General features: G+C 45.8%; 1 protein-coding gene and 1 long non-coding RNA gene across 2 annotated transcripts; both read left to right on the forward strand.

The window, feature by feature from the left end:
* Nucleotides 1-537: 537 nt before the first annotated feature.
* On the forward strand, nt 538-9,604 carry LOC139053025 (uncharacterized). Its single transcript, XR_011510171.1, has 3 exons — nt 538-682; nt 4,852-5,014; nt 9,169-9,604. It is a non-coding gene; the product is annotated as an uncharacterized lncRNA (long non-coding RNA).
* A 2,033-nt stretch (nt 9,605-11,637) lies between these two features.
* LOC139053023 (uncharacterized) lies at nt 11,638-19,566 on the forward strand. Its single transcript, XM_070530159.1, has 2 exons — nt 11,638-12,101; nt 15,422-19,566. The coding sequence occupies exons 1-2, from the start codon at nt 11,970-11,972 to the stop codon at nt 15,680-15,682; spliced, it is 393 nt and encodes a 130-aa protein (XP_070386260.1). The 5' UTR covers nt 11,638-11,969; the 3' UTR covers nt 15,683-19,566.
* Nucleotides 19,567-22,254: the final 2,688 nt, after the last annotated feature.

Genomic DNA, 22,254 nt, shown 5'->3' on the forward strand with positions numbered 1-22,254 from the left:
TAGCCAACCGGGCTTAGTCCTGGTTAACCTCCTTACCTTTCATTTATCATTTCCTCTCTCTCTCTCTTTCTCTCTCTCTCTTGTTGCTAAAGAGCAAAGGTGTGGAAGATCGGTTATCTTCCTGTAACCAGCCACTACACCATGAAAAAACTTTATGCGACGTAATTTCCTTCTAGAATGTAAGGGAAAAAAATATTTAGTTTTTATTGGTGAAATACAGGGGGCAATAATCCTTTCCACTTGGGTTTCTTTTCTTTTTTCTAAATGTTTCCCAGGTGCTTGGTGAGAAGCGGCCCATGTGCGGGCAGCCCCCCTTCCCGCCTCGAACGCGGCAAGGCGCGCCGCTCCCCGCACGTCTCGCCGTGCGCCTGCATCGTTGAAGGCCAGCTTCGTGATTTGGGAGAGGGAAAATACGCTCAGTTCTGCAGCCCATATGAGAGCACGGCGCAGCGTAAGAGCGACGCAAGGTGTGTGGTTTCGCTTTTCCCCCTCGCGTCGGCGGTCGTCGGGTTCACATTTTGCGCTCTCCGTTTGCACGCGTGCGACCGACGGTTGGACCGACCCGGTCGGTGCTGCCATGATCGAGATCAGTCCCACGTTCGACGTCGTCGACGAGGCCTGGGGCAGCGACTCCTCGTCTTCTCGAGCTGAGACAAGGGCGTAAAGCTTGGAGAAAGGATACGTGAGTTACGAGCTCTTCGGTAGAAACACGTCGCGATTTTTATTTCAACTGCGAGAGGCCGTGTACGTTCTTAAGCCCAGACCACAAGTACGCTTGCAGACGCGCGCAAGCTCGCGTTCAGGCGCCCGCGCATGCGCAGACGGTGCGGCGTGGCTCGCACGCGTCGAAACGCCGCGCCATCTCGGGGGAACGGCTCCTCTCTGTTGTCGCGCGCTTGGGTTGCCTCGCGTCGGCGCGCCTGGCTACGCAGCTACGGCGCGGAACGTTCAACTCTCAGTGAAGCAGATTTGAAATTGAGGACGACGCAACGAGCTATGGAAAGAAGAATGATAGGTGTAACGTTAAGCGATAAGAAAAGAGCAGATTGGCTGAGGGAACAAACGCGAGTTAATGAAATCTTAGTTGAAATCAAGAAAAAGAAATGGACATGGGCGGGACATGTAATGAGGAGGGAAGATAACCGATGGTCATTAAGGGTTACGGACTGGATTACAAGGGAAGGGAAGCGTAGCAGGGGGCGGCAGAAAGTTAGGTGGGCGGATGAGATTAAGAAGTTTGCAGGGACGACATGGCCACAATTAGTACATAACCGGGGTTGTTGGAGAAGTATAGGAGAGGCCTTTGCCCTGCAGTGGGCGTAATCGGGCTGATGATGATGATGATGAAGCAGATTTATATCATGCAAGAAAGGGCTTCTTGTTTTCCTTTTTGCGTTGATCTAACAGCTATAAAAATATAACGATCACGTTTTTAGATACTGAAGCATGTTGAAATACTGTCGATAACAAAGTACGAAGCGGCGGCGTCTGTGAATGAGACCAGTGAGCGCGCGTTGACGCGCGTCTTTGTGGTTGCGAACCGCCATTCCTCGCGAGGCGCGGCAGGCGCTAGGCGCGCGTCCGCGAGCGTACGTGTGGTCTCGGCTTTATGTACGATGTTAGCCTTCCGAGACCTCTTGCACGTTATATTTCAAAATGCCTTTGAGAGGAAGCTTTAGCTCGGGTGCTCCTATATATAAATACATGCAAAAGGAGAATTCGTTCTTCTGGGCAACCACTACACCAAATTTGACGAGCCATGTTGTATTTAAAAGAAAAACTTAAAATCTAGTGACGGGATGATTTCGAAGTTTCGATTTGTGTCGTCAGTGTTTTATTAAAAATTGGCAAAAATCAAAAATTTTCGGGAAACTAAACTATCAAGTTTACAACTCTCTAACTCAGCAAAGAAAAATGGTATCGCAATTCTGTGAAGTACACCTGACAGTACATTTAAAGCGTACAAAAAGGATATGTTAAAGTTTACTCTAAATAGTAATATAGAAATACAGCTTTTGCAGAACTTTGTACACAACGTAACGAACTCACGTAAGACATAAATTGACATATCGAATTTGTCCGCTTTGAATGATCTAGTGGATGCGTTCACAGAACCCCGATATCTCTTTTTAGTGCTCAGCTATTAATTTATAAGCTTCGTGCGTCTACATATTTCGAACTTTTGAATATTTGAAAATTCTTTTCATCAAATTGAAGCCCTGAATCTAAATTTCGCTCCCAGCGGTCACTAGAATTTAACTTTGTCCCTCAAATTCAATAAATTTCATTAAAATCAGTCCAGGGGTTATCTCAGAAAAGTGTTTTTGCGTTTTACATGTATTTGAATAGGCCGCGTTGGAGTTGGACCCGAGCTAAAGCTTCCTCTTAAGCCTTCCCAAAATAGCTGGAAAGTGATTAGGTAAAATGTTTCTTTTCTTTTCATTTATATATACTGTTGATACCGATAGAAATTATTGCAGGAAGGGCAAAAGAAAGAAGAAGAAGAGAGCACGCAGACGAAATATAAATGCAGGATACAGAATAAATCTAACAGGTAGGCTAGGCTTTAGTACAGCAATGTATCTATACACTAGTTTCGTGGATGCTTATAAGAGCATGCAGGGGCGCTATAACGTAAAACTATTCCAAACTTTTCTATTCCAATTCTGCAATCAGCCCACCGCGATTGGTCAAAAGCTTTTTTCGATCACCCCCACTTCACCTGTCTGTCACGCGACGTCACTAAAACCGCGATAGCTCCCCATCTGATATGAAGTGTACACACTGTTTATGCATACTTTGACCGAATAAAACAAATATAGTTATTTCTGATTCGACGCCTTTTTGCCATTAGCCCTCAGCAATTGGTCAAAAGTTTTCGGGCTGCATCTACTTCACCTGCCTCTCACGCGACGTTACAAAACCGCAAAAACTTACCGCGTCAAAGTGACGCGGCCGCGTTAAAGATGCATTAATATGCCGAACAAAACTGAATTTCCTTCTGAATAGCCGCAGGCTGCCCCGTTCAGAAAGGAATAAAAGATGGCTTCCGCCAATCGCTCCGGCACTGGCTACTCGCCCCTAACTGAGAGCATGGGTTTATTTGCGTATAATAAAACTTCTTGCGTAGCCGTGTAACGTTTTCGAGAACTTTCGGCACGTTTACAAACTCGTTCTGCCAACTCTTCTTTGCTGATGATCCGTTTTAGCGTCATTTTTAAGCTTCCGTTGCATGCCGCCGCGATTGTCGACGAGCCACAGCAAGCTAAGTAAGAGAAAGGGGACCAATTGCGGACGCTGGCACCACCCTCTTCATCCGATATTCAGTGCAGTGGCTGAGCCCCATCGAATACCTTTCCATTTGAGCATGCTCCTCGCCTCTTGTGAGCCAATTAGATAAGTCAAGCCGCTCAGCGCAGGCAACGTCATTCGTTTTTCCGACTACTAGAAAGTTCAACAGCACCCCCGTACATGCCCAATCCTCCGTAGTTCAGCCACAAGAGGCGATACAGGCCTCGTGTACCTATTAAAAGGCGACCTCCGTCAATCGCCAGGGTCAACACGCGTCAAGAGGGTGATCGGTTTTTAGAAGAAGCACAAGTATTTTATACTGATATATTTTTCTGATCTATAAGTGGTACACACGTATTCATAAGAGAATAATCTTTCCCCTCATTGTCACCCTTCGTGCCTCTATTGCTCGTGGGTTCTCATTCCTCAAGCTCAACGTAGCAGTCTAGAGGACCATAATGAAATTCCCGGCAGGCTAATGAAATGATCTTGTCGGTACATGCTAGCGTTGCGTCGAAACCACAAAAAGAGCAGGACCAGAAAGTCTGGGGTTTCATTTACCGAAACCACGATCTCATTATGAGGCACATCGCTGTTGGGAGACTCCGGATTATTTTGACCACCTTAGGCTCCTTATCGTGCACGTAACGCTTAGTACACAAGCGGCATCTTCTTTTGCATTCCGTCTGCATCGGAATGCGGCCGCCACTTCCGGAGTCGAACCCATGACGTCGTGCACTGCTGCGCAGGGGCAGAGCGACTGTGCTACCGCGGCGGATAACAAGAAGTTACAACTTGTGCGTTGTCGGCGTTGTGCACGCCACGTGTGTGTGTGTGTGTGTCTTGCGTGTGTGTGGGGGTCTTGCGTGTGTGTGTGTGTGTGTGTGTGTGTGTTTGTGTGTGTGTGTCTTGCGTGTGTGTGTGTCGTGCGTGTGTGCCTTGCGTGTGTGTGTGTCTTTCGCGTGTGTGCGTGCGTGCGTGTGTGTGTGTCTTGCGCGTGTGTGCGTGCGTGTGTGTGTGCGTGCGTGCGTGTACGTGTGTCTTGCGTGCGTGCGTGTGTGTCTTGCGTGTGTGTGTGTCGTGCGTGTGTGTGTGCGTGTGTGCGTGCGTGTGTGTGTGTGCCTTGCGTGTGTGTCTTGCATGTGTGTGTGTGCGTGTGTGTGTGTGTCTTGCGTGTGTGTGTGTATGTGTGTGTGTGTGTCTTGCGTGTGTGTGTGCCTTGCGTGTGTGTCTTGCATGTGTGTGTATGTGTGCGTGCGTGCGTGTGCGTGTGTGCCTTGCGTGTGTGTGTGTCTTTCGCGTGCGTGCGTGTGTGTGTGTGTGCGTGCGTGCGTGCGTGTCTTGCGTGTGTGTGCGTTTGTCTTGCGTGCGTGCGTGCGTGCGTGTCTTGCGTGTGTGTGCGTGTGTCTTGCGTGCGTGTGTGCGTGTGTGTGTGTGTGTGCGTGCGTGCGTGCGTGCGTGCGTGCGCGCGCGCTTTGCGTACGTCTGTGCTTTCCCCGTAACGTTGAACTACATCTTCCTTGTGAGTTGTGACTGAACACGCTGAAATTCTGCTTGCAGAGCCAAGGAGGGCCAGCGTGACGCCGTGATGAACTCGACAGACGGTACCGGCGAACTGGCTGCGGGCATCGTGGTCACCATCATCACCGTCGTGGTGGCCGTGGCCCTAGGCCTCATCGCCTGCTGCGTGTGCTGCATCCGCGGCTGCTTCAGGCCCGAGAGGGTAGGGCTTTGCTGCTTCAACCACTTGCTTTGCTGCTTTAACCACTTTGCTGTTTTAACCACTTGCTTTTGCTGCTTTAACCACTTGCTGCACTTGTGTGCAGCACTACGGCGCTGCGCCACGTTTACTACCGGTTAAGTGGCTAGGCTTTAGCACGAAGCAGACGACACCGAGGAACACACAATTGGACGGGACGGCGCCTGTCCCGTCCGCGTGCGGATTCCAATTTTTTGCAGACTTCTGTTTCGCGCAACAATCTGGCTATTTGCCGGCGTGCACCAGCTGACCCAGGGACGGGTTCTTCCTGAAGGAAAAAAAGGCTCGCATGGCATTGTGGACTTCTAGCGTTAAATGGAGGTCATTGACCTCGAAACACCAGAAAACATACTGGTAAGCCTCGGAGCGCCGTAAATAGTTTACTGCAGTAGCTTTTCTACGAACCGATTTCGGTTTCGCTTTTCGGGATGTATATGTGTCGTGACGTCATTGCTTTTTTTCCCTGATCTCTCGAGGTCAATGAAAAGGCAACAATTTCGTGTCAGTACTCCTTTATGTTTTCTACGGGCACGTCTTCCAAACATCTACGATATTATAGTAAACTTCTCGAATTTCGGAGCTTGTTAACGCATGTCCTAGGGATATTAGGAATCTTACGAACCTTAAATTTGCATCCAGCTTTCTGCAAAACTGGTTTCAGCAGAATGCAGATACAGCCACCGGCCGATTTCTTCAGAGCCTGATATTTCGGACCCTAGCCGTTACGTATGCCCCTTAGAACCGTTTTATATCTCCTCCTCATCTTTCATCCCGCCATCCCGCTCCCATGTGAAGGGTAGCAAACCGGTTGAGCTACACTGGTTAACCTTCCTGCCTTTCCTTCTCCATTTTTTCCTTCCTTCCTTATATAAGCCAATAAAATCACGGCTTCCGTTACGAGAATATTTTATTAATAATCTTTATAAACATTTGCATTTGACTGTCTAGAATATGACAGACTGGGTCCGATAGATTCGTTACAGGCTAGAAACTTTGTAATCGGCGGTGCCATCTGCGTTTAAAATTGGTAGTTGAGACCCTGTTTAATCAATAGTGGTAGTAATTCTACATTTATCAACTGCGCATATACCAAAGTAAAAAATGCTGTGACAACTATGTAATAATTACAAGGAAATGTTCTGTTAAGAGTACAGGCCTACGGGCCCGGCTTAGTCTCCGTCCCCTACATCAGAGAATGTTGGCCAGACACCGTGCTGTAAGAGAGGAGATAATGAAAATTGGGGACCACAAAACCGCGCCCCGGATGAACGAAAAAGAAAGATAAAGACAAGGGCAAATAGCCAGCCTATACTTTTGAGCCTATCCATTAAAGATGGGAAGCGAGGATTGGGGGAATAAAGGACCTTCACCACATGACATGTCACGGTTCAAGCTCTGTTTATTTGCATCTTTACAATGTGTGCGTGCTTGGGCGATACGTGCAAAACTATTTCACTTGAGGACGTACCAGCCCCTTATGTACAAGGCACACAACAATGATTGCACCAAGCATACAACAAAGGCACAACAGAACTGGTTAAAATTCTAAAAACAACTTCGCATCTTAAAACAGCGTAATGCAAGATGAACAACGTCACATTAGAACGCAGAAGATCCATCAGAAATACAGAGTGGCAAACAATATAATTACATCAAGAAGCGTTCTTGAATACCGCGTATGCTGCGTTTTTCAACCCAAATATCTGCGAGATTCGTTTGTTTAGCAACAACGTAAGTACATGACGTTAAGTCCATGTTCTGTGCAACAAAACAGAACGCACATTAATACTTTGTTACGGAATAGATACAGTATGGTGTTCGCTTTCGGATACGATATATTTAAACAAGTATGCTGCAATTATAACCCCATTTTAACGTAGAGCATTGAGGAATCTGTGTCGCAGAAAATCCGGCATCGGCGAAACGCGGCCTCTTGCGTGGGCCGAGCCCGGAGGTAGCGCACAGCCGAGGCAAATAAATTAAATCATTTCCGGGTTAATTTTTTTGTTTCGCACTTTTAATATTTCATTCCGTGAAGACTTAACATAAAAGTCCGGCGCTGTCGGTGTTTTCTTTCATGACATTTTTTTGTGGCCAGTCATTCTCATAATTCCGACGAATAACTTTTGTCAAGAATGTAAGCCAAGATATGAGCAACTTTAGGGATAGAATGTTGTGCCAATATAAGCCGCATATACCGCATGTCACATATCCACCACATATCATGTCACATGTCAAACATACCAGCATGCCATATACCAGCATACATACCAGCATGCATGCAAACATACCAGCATGTCACATATCAAACATACCTTTGGCATAGACATGAGCCTAATATATAGGGGAACATTTGCTCACGGGGACGCGGACGCCGACGCCAACACCTGATTTTCTGCAACACAGGGCGCTTAACGCTATCGCGTTCAAATTTGATTGCAGACAGCCCGGCAAGAGTGTCCCACTACTTGCCGTGGCACGTGGGGCTCTCTCTGCCATTTCAACGCGTGGAAGACACTTATAGGAGTTAGTGCGACACGTGGTAGCTGCGAGTCGAGACACTCACACACATTATCTGTGTATGCCCGCGCTTTAGTGCCGAGATGCAAGTAGTCTGCACTGTTGCTGGACCGGTTGGGTAATCGTCCTTACGTCTCAACACCATAAAGGCGTTAATTGGACGTTTTCCACGAGGCAAACCCCACCAATCCATCGGCGCCTACGAAGAAGTCAACGCAGCGTTGACACCTACTGCTGAAGGGTAAAAAGAAAAGGCATCCACCCCCACCATGAAAAGGGCCAACTTGAAATGCTAACGAAAAATGACGCCGATCGTGGATTCCCAGGTTGCTATCATGTCCCCTATTCTGTGCTTCGGGTGAGTGGAGGCTTCGGAGAGGGGGAGGCCGCGGAACTATGCGATAGTGTGGGTGTGGTATCGCAACCGATCCAACGATTGTGATTGGCTGCGATATACAGTCATCAGATTCCCCAGTCGAGTCGCCTAGGGAAGATGACGGTATTAAAAGCGGATACGTTTCGTGCAGTGAGCCCGACGTGTCCTGGTGTAAACTCGGACGCTCAACCTGCTCCTGCATGGAGTGTGCTTCCGTAACTGGAGCCGTGTAGCTAATGTCAAATAAACACTTTTTCCTTCATTCCTACTACTGGACATATTCGTCGATAAGCTTAGAGGATTCCTTACCCTAACCCCCCGACGAGCCGCAACCTCGTCCACTGTCAGAAGTAATTGTTCTAGGCCAAGTGCTCCCGAAGAAACTCCGTGCCGAAGGCTTCATTCTCCCTACTCAGGTTCCTCAGGTTCTAAGGGTCTTTATTATATGCTTTAAGAGCACCGTCTGCTAGCGCTCTGTAGCGTACACGGTTACTTTGTTTGTGTTTGTCTTTTCTTTCTTCGTCTTCTTTTATTCCTCTCGCTCCCCTTTCGCTCTTTCTCTTTTTATCCGCGTACCACTTGTTCCTGCCCCAGGTAGTCAACCAGAACTAGCTCTTAACCTCACTGATTTTCTTACATCTATCTATCTATCTATCTATCTATCTATCTATCTATCTATCTATCTATCTATCTATCTATCTATCTATCTATCTATCTATCTGTCTGTCTGTCTGTCTGTCTGTCTGTCTATCTATCTATCTATCTATCTATCTATCTATCTATCTATCTATCTATCTATCTATCTATCTATCTATCTATCCGTCTGTCTGTCTGTCTGTCTGTCTGTCTGTCTGTCTGTCTGTCTATCTATCTATCTATCTATCTATCTATCTATCTATCTATCTGTCTGTCTGTCTGTCTGTCTGTCTGTCTGTCTGTCTGTCTGTCTGTATATCTATCTATCTATCTTTCTATCTATCTATCTATCTATCTGTCTGTCTGTCTGTCTGTCTGTCTATCTATCTATCTATCTAACTATCTATCTATCTATCTATCTATCTATCTATCTATCTATCTATCTATCTGTCTGTCTGTCTGTCTGTCTGTCTGTCTGTCTGTCTGTCTGTCTGTCTGTCTGTCTGTCTGTCTGTCTGTCTGTCTGTCTGTCTGTCTGTCTGTCTGCATATCTACCTATCTATCTATCTCTCACGGCACTACGCAGGACATTCGCACGGTAGTCGTCCAGCAGGGCGTCGCACCGGACCATTTCATGCAGCAGCTCGGCCCGGTGAGCGGTCGTGCACCACTCGGGGCCGTCGCTCCGTCCTACTGCCAGATGTAGGCAGCCACGGAGAGACCGCCGATGACGCCGCACTTCCGGTCGTGAAAAGCGAAGCGAGAACCTCGCAGACCTCGGAAATGGGGAGCGGATCCCGGAAGCTCCACTTGCCGGGGGCGATAAAACGGAATTCCGGACGCGTGGTCCATGGCGTCTCTTTCTAGCACCTCGTTTTTTCTTCCTTTTTTTTTCAGCGCAGTCGTGTACCCATCTATTTCATGCGTCAGCCCTGTTTTCTGGAGCATCATCACATACGTACGGACAACTACTATGGCGGGGCCCAATGTAGAATCAAAATATTAAAGGCGTAAACTTTCAACACCCATTGAAGGCATTTCCCTGCGGTTGAGTCTTCAAGCATCCAGTCGACAGAATCATGATGGTCGACACCCTGCTTATTAGATAGTCAGTTAGTTAGCGTTAGTTAGTTAGTTAGTTAGTTAGTTAGTTAGTTAGTTAGTTAGTTAGTTAGTTAGTTAGTTAGTTAGTTAGTTAGTTAGTTAGTTAGTTAGTTAGTTAGTTAGTTAGTTAGTTAGTTAGTTCTGGTAGCTGCCTCTTGGTGGCCAACCCAGGAGTGATTCGAAACAAGTGCATTCACTTGCACTGCATTGTGACAGGAAAACACAAGGAAGAACAACATGAGAGCCAAGCAATAATTATCCCCGAAAATGTTCCCGAGCACAGAGCAGCAACAACGAGAAATTGCGGTGCACAATGGAAAAGACAATCGTGCGAGACAACCTAGTCAAGCTTACATAGAAAAGCAGACAAAATCACAATACGGATATCACAATACGACCTATATTCCAGTACGACTTCCGATTTATTCCGGTTTTCACGGTATATGGAACCAGAGAAACCGCTTCTCTTGGTAGGCATTGCACCAATCTTGGTGAAGCCTGTTGCGTTTAAAGAAAAAAAAATAAATCTATTGACGGTAGGAAGTGGATCATCAAGCTATATCATCAATTTGTTAGAATTCTTGAAAATTGCAATATTTCAGAAAACTCAAGTATCCAGTTTGCAACTGTGCGACTCGACAATAAAAAGCAATATCACAATTCTATACACCACACCTAATAATGTATCTAACGCTGATAAAGATGCATAATTTGACACCCCTCTGAAATATACCCAGAACCTGTAAGCAAGATTTTCGCAATACCCTACGAAACACTGCGACAATTTCTCGTATGCCACGAACTTACATATCAACCTTGTCTGCTTAATGTGTTCTTGCAGTAAATCTTACAGTAGTGCTATATTTGTTCTTGGTGAAGTTTCATTTGTTAACTTTGGCACTTATGTTTTAATATCCAATTTTAATCAGTGTGGTTCTATTTTTTAATTTCGTCGTTCCAAATCAAGATTTCTTTTCTATATATGCAAGAATTTGTCTTCTTTTTCTTTCTGGCGTTCTACGTGCCAATACCACGACTTCATTATGAGGCACGCCGTAGTGGGAGACTCCGAATCAATTTTTTACCACCAGGAGATCTTTAACGTGCCTCCTAATGCATGAGACACAGGCGTTTTTCCATTTCGCCCCCATCGAAATGCTGGGCCGCGATTCGATCCCGCGACCTCGCGCTTAGCAGAGCAACACCATAGCCGCTAAGCCACCGCGTCTGTTTGCAAGAATTGTGACTTTCTCTCTCAAGTGCCACATATTTCTTTCAAACGGATTCAACGATTGTCCAGTGGTGGGGAACATTTTGTCGTTTTACAAGTATTTCAGACAAGGAAAAAAGAAGGTGAGCCAGAGCTAAAAAAAAAAGCTTCGTCTTAAACAGTCAAAGAGTTCCACGTTGGCCTATAGTCGGTCCATCACAGTAGGCGTGGGAACAGCGCAAGAAACAAGGTCTTCGACGCGACACCAAAGCAGTGCCTCAACGATTGTCCAGTGGTGGGGAACATTTTGTCGTTTTACAAGTATTTCCAACAGGGAAAAAAGAAGGTGAGCCAGAGCTAAGAAAAGCTTCGTCTTAAACCGTCAAAGGGTGCCACGTTGGCCTATAGTCGGTCCATCACAGTAAGCGGGGGAACAAGGACTGCGACGCGACACCAAAGCATGACCACGCTTTCGTAAACCGGTGTCTGTTGCACGCATACACAATGTGTACGCGCGCTCGTTGAAGCGGTGCGCGCGTGATCGTTGCTCAGTGTTCCGTCAACACGCGTCGATTTACACATCCCCGCGAGCGACTCACCGCACGCTCACGTCCTCTGCCCACTGACGCCGGTGTGTCACCGTCCGGGACGCGACACTGCTACGTCCCCCCTTTCCCGTCCCTCCTCTCTTCGCCACCGCTGCCACGGCTGCGTGCGCGCGCGCGGGACGCCCACAGCTGTTGTCTGCTTTCGCCGCCAAGGTCGACATTGAAACCCGGCTGCACGCTGCGTAGCCTACACCACCCGTGTTTTTCCGACCTCGACTGGCGGGCCGCTCAGTCGCTGCGTGTTCAACTGCGCGGGAACGGTGAGCGTACGCGCCCTGGCGCGAAGAGGAACCCGTCGGACGCAACGCGGGCGGCCCACGGTGTGGCCAATGGTGCGGCGAACGAAAAGCACCGGCCTAAGGTGATGGTCAGTGTATAGGCCTTCGCTCGACGAATTCGCGCGCGCGCTAGAAGTGCGACGAGCGTATACTCGTCTTGTGCGTGCCCGTCGCGGGTTCCGTGTCTATGGGGCTGTCGCGTGCCCTGCTGGTGGTCTGCGTCGTCGCGCTGATCATCGTGTCCTGCCTGGTCGGCCTCTACGTGGCGGGCATCCTTCGGCGCCGCGGAATCTGGCCGCGAAGGAACGGCAACGTGCCGGTAAGGTTCCCACGAACGATTTGTCTAGTTATGGCAGCGCGCGCGTGTGTGTGTGTGTGGGGGGGGGGGGGGGGTTGTTGTGTCTGTGTGTGTTTATGTGTGTTAAAACACGTTGGCGGGCTAGTTGGTTAGAATCCATGGTAGAGTGTATAAGCGCGACTAAGCGCGGTTATGTGTGTGTCTGTGTCTGTTTGTGTGTGTGTGTGTGTGCGTGTGTGTGTGTGTGTGTGTGTGTGTGTGTGTGTGTGTGTGTGTGTGTGTGTGTGTGCGTGCGTGCGTGTGTGTGTGTGTGTGTGTGTGTGTGTGTGTGTGTGTGTGTGTGTGTGTGTGTGTGTGTGTGTGTGTGTGTGTGTGTGTGTTCTCTCTCTCATCTGCTGATACTTCGTCACATTCTCGGGTCGCTCGCGAATCAACGAGTTTCAACTAGGATACCATTTGTTCCGTGTGTTCGTGGACGTGGTTTACCTCGTTACCGTAGAGCCAAATTACTTAATCCTTGCCAGATCTCCGTCAGATATGCCGCACATGTGCTGGAAGTTCTAAAGCACAGTCTCGGGAGCGTTCTACTGCATATCTTTTTTTTTTAATAAGAAGTCTTTCTTGGCGAGTTAACCTCACTTTTCCGTATCGAGAATATTTCTGACCCATGTTTCTAGTCGTATGTTTGATCCCGGAGATAGTGCGGTCTAAAAATGTGCGCCGATCCCGAAGATTGATCCAGTACCAGCAGTACCAGTGCTCCTGCTGGTACCACCTTGCGGTACCTATGGTATCGGTGCCACTGTTACCACCGTACAGTATACCACCGCACGGTGGCGGTACCGCCGTGACGTGGTCGACACTGGTGGTACAGGTGGTGATGGAGAGCGTACTCGCATGCTTCCCTCGTGTCCGCTAGTGTTTTCAGACGATGTCGTTGAGACGCTACTGGTTGGTTTATATAACCCTATTCTCACCTCCGACTCGCTCAGAAAGACTTTCATCGACTTCACTAGGATGTTGAATCGACTTCAAGCTTTTCCATTGTTAATGATCTGAGGATATAAGAGATAACAAAGACACACTCCCGCTTTGCCTCGACTAGCGTCCGCAAACGACGTTCCCTCGTCTTTTCCACACCGGAGCCGAGGCACACGTCACGCTCATGTCACAAGCCCCACCGCTTTGTCTTTAATAAGGCGAAAGCTTTATACGTCCTATGAGGCAGCAAATCCAGCGTGATCAAGCGATGGTACTAAAGATCATCATCAGTGACGTCATCAGCGTCTTGTATGACGTATAATACAGAATATAGTAACATGCTTGCTCCCTGTATGACGTCAGCTGTAATACAAAAGATAGTAGATTGTAAAACAACGTTCATTAGCCGTAATTATAGGCACTTATGTGAATTAAAGTGAAGTAAAGTGAATTAAATTTAGAACAAGTTAGAGTAATTTAGTAGTGTGGTTTGCTGAGCCAGTTGGTGCATGGTGAACGTATAAGGGGTTCCAGCAAGTATGGACGCGAGCACAAATAAGAAGAAACAGATAGGACAACGCTTTCCAGCGTTGTCCTGTCCGTTTCTTTTTACTTGTAAGGTAACCTTACTTGTAAAGTAAGGTGACTTAAGGTGGAGTAAAGTGAATTAAGGTGAAGAGAAGTGAATGAAGAATAATTAAAGGGAAATAAGGTGGATTAAGTGCATTAAAATGGATTAAGGTGGATTGACGTGGATACAAATTAGAGCAATGTGTATTAATGGGGATTAAAGCGGATTAAGGTGAATTATTCAGGATTAAAGTGGATTAAGGTTCGTAAAGATAGAGCCAGATCGCTTAAGGTGGATTAAGGTTGGTGCAAATTGGAGTAAGTTGGGTTAAGGTGCAGCTGTAAAGGACAAGTTACAATGCATGACGTCACGTATAATGGACGTAACCAATTAGATAAGTTATAATGCTTTCGTGTTTAAATCACTTAAGGACGCCTAGGTGACTGTTAATATTTTGCCTATGTCTTTCTTTTTCATTCTTGCTGCGCGACACACTTTCAGTGGCGGTTTTCTTTGTTCTGCATGCCTAACAGTACTGGAGTGCGTGGCCGGGTGGAAAACTCGCTCGAGGAAGTCACTCCGCAAGCCAAGTGTGAATAGCCTTATTGCTTATATAGTCGATTTGGGGGAGGAGGAAGGGTATTCTGCAAGCGTCCACCTAGTGGACATGTCCATTTTGTCTGCAGCTAAACTGCTGATTGGCTGTCTTTTTCTGGCGTTTACCCCCGCCCAGCCAATTACACCTTCAGAAGCAGACGAAATGGACAAGTCCACTAGGTGGACTCTTACAGAATATCTTTCCCCCTGATGCAATGCTATAATATCACTGAAACTTTGCGAAAGATCGCATTTTATAGTACTGATCGTTCATTATAACATTTGTCACAGTAACTCACCTGTAGTTTAAGAAAAGAAAATACGCACTTACTTTTTTCTTTAGTGAAGCTAGCTGCTGCCATGGCGGCGCTAACATGAACTTCTGTCACCACCTCTTGGTAGACGCCGAACGCAGCCGTTGCGAGATAACCTGATTTAACGGTATTGATCGTTTATATGCATTTTTATTATTCAAGCATCATCTACATATTGCGAGGCCGACTGTTTAACGGAAATGATGTCATATCCACACTTCCATGTAGTCACGCGGGTGACTTCCTGGCACGAAAAGTAAGCGTGATATATATATATATATATATAGATATATATATATATATATATATATATATATATATATATATATATATATATATATATATATGATCTATGCGGGCTGTTCTCCGATATATATGCAGCCGAAACTTTAAAAAGATACAGGGAGAAAAACATGAAGTACTGCAAACGGTGTTCGACATTTTATGCAATTAATACAATCATAAGACGCCTCCATTGCGCCAATCAAGTGCAGCGCCAATGAATTCCCTAACAGGTTTCAGTTGCGAAACTGAAGCTCTAACTCTGCTGAGTGTATATGAATTTATCATATACCAATTTCAATTCGCCGTAGCTGAATGCGTTCTTAACCTAACAAATAAAATAAGCATGGTTAGTATAATTATCTAAATGGACATTGCGATTTTTCGCTGAAGTATTGTCCGCCTTTCAGTGTAATCTCTCTGTATATATAGAAATGTTATATCTGCTAGGGGCATTTTCTTTAATCCTTCTACATCTTTTCAAGAAGGGTGACGCCTACAACATGGCAGCCCTGTTGTGCGTCCTTGATAATGTGAAGACTCGTTTCAGCAACGGTAACTTGAAAAACTAGTGCATCTTTTTTTTTTTCTTTCAGGGCGCGAACACTGGCTACCCCGGCGTCTCCGAACCCGGCTGGCCTCAACCAGCGCGGTGTGCGACGGGAACGACTGTAGTCTACTCCTCTTCCGCGGCCGTGCCACTGGCTACCCCGTGGCAGTATCCGGCGCCAAACGCGTACGGAGCGCAGCAAGGTTACTCTGGACAGCCGTGGACACCTCAACACCAAGGCTACTCGACACCGCAGTACGCGCCCGGCACTGTGTCGAAGAACGTTGCGCCGTTCTACCCCGTTTAGTGCGTGCCTATAGGATGAAGTGCCCACATACCATATCCCACCATATGGGCGGTAGCCACATGACGGTGTCAATCACGCGCCTTCGCTCGTCATCACGCGTCATCACGCGTCTAACCGCGTAGCCATTTTTCAGGCGACACATGCAAGATGGACATGGTGGTAGTGGTTTTCGTGCATAAAGCGGATCGCCAAAGAAACGTCGCGAAAGAAACGATGGGCTCCCTTCGATGATTATGATAATGAAGACGGCGATGGTGATCTATTGGCATCTCATACGAAATGCGGCGGTGAAAAAATAGTCACCTAGCCTGCTTGAGCTAATCAGGTAGTCTATTCATGCTTATCAGTCTAGGATTTTAGTGATCTCTCCTTCGTCTTTTCTCTCTTCATTAAATCATATTCATGTAACGGCCCCGCCTCCATCGAGCTCTTGCCCGCTTTCTTTCCATCAACATACTCTAAGTGTATCTTGTTCATCTCGACCAAATGACCGGTTGATGCTTCCATCTCGCTTTCGATCCCAGCGATTCTGGAAAGTGGACGTTCCCAACGATTCTAACTGGACAAATATCTTGGCACTCCTTTAAGGTGAGCTGACTCTCCTCGGGAGTTTTGCTACAGCAGACACATGCCTCATCCTGTTGCGAATACTTGCTCCGGTATGTTTTTGTTCTTAGGCAACCAGCTCGAGCCTCAAATAGCAAGGCACTTCCCTTTGTGTTATAGCGCAGATTTTTTCTTCTAATTTCTTTCTTCCCATTCTTGTGAATCTCAATCATATTTCTTGTTTCCGTTCGTTGCATCCAAATCGCTATTTCTGTTCCTCTCACTTTCTTTCTGATGACTCTTGGTTGCCTACACTTTCCATCACCCTGTATTTGGCTGCCAACTTTCTTTACCGCTTCCTTTATTCTGTGTCCACACTTTTCAGGTACAGATACTTGTGTACTTCAGCCACTCGTTTCTTCTGATCCATTGTTCTGAGTATTTCTTCAAAACTAATTTTGTGTTGCGCTTCTCTGACGTCAGGAGAGGCCCAAACCATGTCGCCCTTCACTGCTTCATTTGTGGTTTTACCGTGGGCTCTCAAAGCCATCCGGCCTTCCGACCTTTGGTCAAGTTTCAACCCTGACAATAGATGCGGTTTTAGGCACAGAATGGCATTTGCAAACGCTAGCGTTGGCGCCGTTACTTCTTTCCAGATTCCACGCATCACCTCATATTTATTGCGGCCCAAAAGCGCTCCAAGTTTCATTATCGCTGCATTCCGTCTCCCTTATATTGTCATATTAACATGGTGGGTGCTTGAGTCGGTCTCTCTTCGTTTATGTATACGCCGAGGTACTTATATTGCTTGACAATCGGCATGACTTGATGTTGTATTGACACCACGTGGTTACTCGTCTCTTCATTGAAGCTGATAATTCCCGATTTCTCTGTGCTAAACTTAAGGGATAGATTTGTCGCTGCGTTGCCACACATATTCGCAAGTGCCTGTAGATTTCTCGCATTGTCTGCTAGTATCACCATGTCGTCCGCACACATGAGTCCGGGGACCTTCTGTAGCACCATTTGTCCGTTACGCACGTAGGATAAATCAAACCCTAATTCACTGTTTTCAAGTCGTCTTTCTGTGCCCTAGCATAAAGCGTGAACCACAATGGAGACAGAAGACATCATTGCTTCAGTCATTGGTGAATTTCCACCACTTCATTGCGCGTTCGGCCTGCATTTACTTTTCAGCCGTGACCACCGAAAGAACGTTCACGCCACCTATCGGCATTTGGAAAATAAAAAAGGATTATACGTTAGGCCGGCGCTGGGTGCACGCACGTGGCAGCAGACGACCCCAAGTGGAGTCCGCTGCTGCCACGCATGATGACGTCACAAAAAGAAAACTTAGAAAAAAATACATGAAATGCTAACGTTATCGTTTTGTTGTTAAATACACTACGCCTAAATAAATAAAGCATTTATTTTGTGCAGCGTTTCAAAATCGAAAATGACTGTCGGCGCCTACACGCGTGCACGCAGTGGGAGGACCGTTGCGATTCCTTGTGGCTGTGTGGTGTGTACAAATCACTGTGTAATATCGGCGAGTACGAATAACGTTGCCGTTACGAAGCTACAGAAGCTTCGAACGAACTGTGCTGCATCCACGAAACAGCACGACATGTCGCATCATTTGGACTGTCGGTTTCGAAGAGTCGTGGTAGCACAGCGCCGACTGCATATTGGGTCACTGTGTAATATCGGCGAGTACGAATAACGCTGCCGTTACGAAGCTACAGAAGCTTCGAACGAACTGTGCTGCATCCACGAAACAGCACGACATGTCGCCTCATTTGGACTGTCGGTTTCGAAGAGTCGTGGTAGCACAGCGCCGACTGCATATGGTGCCGACACGGATCATGCATATTGCAGGGTGTGTCGTATGTAGCGATTCTTTAAGTTGTGTGTACGCCTTCTGGCAAAGTCGGATGCCTATTTGGCCTTGGACACCACGTCGACACACTGCTCTCGAGCTCGAAAACGCAGAAGTGGTGCGCGTCGGCATTGACGTCGATGTAGGGTGCATACACATTTCCAAATCGCTGTGCAAAGTAAGGGCGCCTTTTGTCGATGAGCAAAGTGCGTTCAAACATTTCGCGTCGCCTTACGCACGCAGAAGCCTAGTAACGAAAGCCTGGACGTGAAACGTGAATATAACAGAAAGGCCTGTTCCCGCCTGAAGGCAATGTCAGCAAGTGTCCGTGACGAGTGTCAAGTGACTCACACGAGGCTGGGCGTTGAAAAGTGTCTCTCGAGTGCCGCTGCTTCAGTCTGGCCAGGGCCCAACCCGCTTTCATGAACCATTTGAAATGCCCAGTGTATTAGTTGCTATAGATTGTGGTGCAGCGAGACAGCCATTCCATAGCAGCCATGAAAATTACCTGTGGAAGTAATAGTAATGCGATGGGCTTTCGTGGCGATTGTCATTATGTATCACATGCATCGGAGTGCGATCATTTACACCCTGTGCTTGTGTTTAGATGAATGCTTTATCTTCTGAAGATACGTCGGTACAGCACCTGGATCTTGAGTGGATCTTTCACTGTGCAGGCTATACCAAAACCTCTCTACCTTTGTGTGCTTCATTTTTGCCAACTGTCTTTGCTCCACAAAGAAGGCCAAGTTTCTTTCACTGAGTTTCACTCACTAAGGGAACAGGCTTGTGCGACTTGCAATCAACAGGGGTCAAACACATGTGGTAGAGCTTTATTTGTACAATATTCAATTGGGTGCCATTGTACATGCACCCCTAGGAAATCATTTGCTATGGCAAATACTAACGTAGTGGCATTTCTTTTTAAAATTTGTATGCCTTAATAATATTGTTAAAATATAGAAGTATGTCTGCAAATTTAATAAATTTGGAGATCCTGACGTAATTCCTAATGCATGTTGGTACATTATATTATTCCCAATGGACTCCTCAGTATCGCTGTTATTTCTCAGCATTCTCCCACAACAGGTATTCTTTCATCTCTGAAACAAACGAAAGTCCTCCCGCTTTTCAAATCTGGTGACTAAGGCATTTGTAGCTATATATAGATTGATCTTCTTAGCACCTTATTCAAGTAAAATGTTAGAATACATAGGTTATAAGCATACTGTTGAATTTATTGAATCGCATAATGCCCATGTAAGTTCTAACATGGTTTTTTGCATGGATTTAGTATGATGTCGCAGTTAACTCACGACGTCACTCATGCTTGTGTTTTCTAGCAATGTCAATCATGATTAATAGTTTGCACTTCATTTGCTTGCTTTTTTTCACATTGCATGGTGTGTGCATATTATTCTTGTATGTATACCTGAATAAAAAATTCAGTTGCAAGTCAGTGCTCCTGTTGCGTTTTCACTGTCCTTCATACTTTGTGCACTGTTTCTACTCTTTCAAAAACGCACTAACTCGTCCAGCTCTCAGTATGGAAGCTTAAAGTCAGCTGTTAAAATGAGAATCCAATAAACATGGAAACTGTCTGTAGGACAATAGCAATGATTTTGCTGTTTGCAACATGCAGTTTGTACATGTTGGTACAAGAAGATTTCAGAGAGATATACAGAGTGTTACAGTGCGTAAGGTTGAATGGCCCGTCCCTGCCATGAATACTGCAATATCATCATAAGTGTGCACAGGTCTTTCACTGCAAGCCAGAGACTTGCTCCAGGGCTTTCTTATTTTATTAAGTGTCAGCTGCTTGCATTGATAATGTGGTTGGTAAATTGCTTACCTATTTCCCACCTAAGTTCTCTGCATTTCATTCTGCTGTATTTATCGAATTGTTTTCAGCACTGTTCTTTCAATGACATCAAGGGTTACATTCATTTTGTGTCAAGGTGTTTTCTAATGCACCAAGATTAAAGATTCTGACAAGTTTTCAAAGCTGACACAATGGCAAAAATATTCTCAGCCATAAAGTGTGCTCATTGAGACACCAGGTACCCTGTCCCACAAAACATCAATCAATTCTATTTTTAGATAAAAGCACATCAGTTTCTTACTTGTCAAGCTACATCTCTAGGCACCACATGGTCTTTCCAAAAAGAAGGTTGCACAAGTATTTAAATGCACTGTTTAAAAGTTTACTGTTAAGACTTGTGTTTCCTTCATTTCAATTGCAGTATGTGAAGTAGGTAGCAAGAGTGTTCAGCTTTAGTGCATCTGCTGTTGACAGAGCTAAGCTTACATGAAGGTGAAAGGGCATCCCTGCATGTATCAACCCAATGTAAAGGTATGGCTTGATAAAGACATGTTGTGCTGGAAAGGTTAATTAAAGGTCAGCAGGATTCTCTGGTAATGTGGCATGCACAATACAGCTGGGATACAATATGCAGATCACTTTGCAATTACTCATTCGCTTCTTGCTTTCTTTCTGCAGCATGTCTGCATGCTATGGTGTTATTTATCTTCATAACATCATAAAAAAAATTGCAATTCATTGCTCCACCAAAGGCACCATCAGCCAGCTAAGCCATTCTTGACATAAAGCTTCTCAGCGTGGTCTCTACATATGTTAGCTTCGAGAATGTCTTTTCACACAAACTTATCACAGGAACTCTGGAAAGGAGGTCAAGAACGTAACATAAATCTTTGGAAACTGATTTGTCCAGCCCAGTATCATTTTACAGTCCTGGCTTTCTTGATGCCAGTTTGGGACTTAAGAAGCTGCAGCTTAGCATGCAAGGTGTTGAATTATATATATTTCAGAGGAGCTAGACTTGAAAAGCCATTTTATTATCCCCCACATAAAGGTCCAAAAGGCTCTACATGAAAACTATGAGATAAACTTGCGTAAATCCCACGCAATGTGAAAATTGATGTTATGTGAAGTATTTTACAGGTAGTTGGCTATGCCAAGGTGAGGTATTGCTATCGGTGATTCGAAATGAACACTCGTGTGAAACTTCCTTTTCAATTTCAAATGGAGGTGACCAACAACGGGTGGGTGTGCTGCTGCTGAGACACCTGAATCTTTTCATGTGAGCCATCTGGTTCCAACGCAGGTAGCGTGAGAGTCGCATGACAAAGCTGGAATGATGTACGACAACGCAGCGAACACGATGGCATCACAAACATAACACATCCACACATCTAGTGGCACAAGCTAATATACAACTTGGGCTACTGGGTTGGCATAAAAACAAGTAAGAGTAACAACCCCATTATTGAAATCTTTCAATATAAACTATAACAAAAAATTTTGTGCTGTGTGGCACCTATAAAACTACATCAAAAAAACGTATACTAACATAAGCAAATACACAATAAAAAGTCCATTACAGCAAAAGCAATATTGTATTACTTATGCGTATTACTTTATTGATGAGGCCATGAAAGTAGAAATGCCAGGTGATAACACTTGCCAAAGCTCAAGCAAATGTCTCGTTTAGTCCACTTCCTGTTTGGTGGACTTTAATTTGCTGGTCATTGATGCTTGTACACGTTGACATAGCTCCTGCCAGTCATGGCAAAAGCTGATATTATTGTGATTATGGCATGCAGTTTTTAAACTCCAAGCCCAGCTGCTGCTCTTTTTTTTAAGCATAGCTTCCTTCAGCTGCAGCAATAATATAAAATTAATATGTGCTGGGCCAATGCACAGATATTTCTGTACTCTTGCATGTCATCCTATCTTTTTACTTCTCCCATTTCTGCCCAGAATGATGCAGTTGATTCGATTTCCAAGGTTGCTTTTGCATTGCTTGTAATTAAGCTTGGAAGGCAGCATTCTCCACTCTTTTTCTGTCCTTGCTGGATTAAGCAACAAGTGAGAATGCTGCTTCATGTGGCCCAGTGGTTGCTTTATTTTGTCCTCCAGTGTAATAGCAGTTGCTACGAACTTAGCAAGAACCTGGTCCAGATGCCAGCAATCCTTTCTGCACCTTCGTCACAGATGTCTGACAATGCAAATTATTGGCAGAAAATTTGCAGATCATGCACTTCAACTTGCTCACCAGCTTCAATGCATGTTGCTATGCAACGCTTGCAGCAGTTTGTCCAGTTAACATATTCCACTGCCAAAAAA

The sequence above is a fragment of the Dermacentor albipictus genome, unplaced genomic scaffold, assembly GCF_038994185.2.
Source record: "Dermacentor albipictus isolate Rhodes 1998 colony unplaced genomic scaffold, USDA_Dalb.pri_finalv2 scaffold_56, whole genome shotgun sequence".
In the NCBI taxonomy this organism is placed as follows: domain Eukaryota; kingdom Metazoa; phylum Arthropoda; class Arachnida; order Ixodida; family Ixodidae; genus Dermacentor; species Dermacentor albipictus.

What these genes read in the sequence shown, in the direction of transcription:
- LOC139053023 (XM_070530159.1), top strand. Translation starts at nt 11,970, where the DNA reads ATGGGGCTGTCGCGTGCCCTGCTGGTGGTCTGCGTCGTCGCGCTGATC. An exon ending in GAAGGAACGGCAACGTGCCG is followed by an intron (nt 12,102 to 15,421) that starts GTAAGGTTCCCA and finishes TTTTTCTTTCAG; the next exon opens with GGCGCGAACACTGGCTACCC.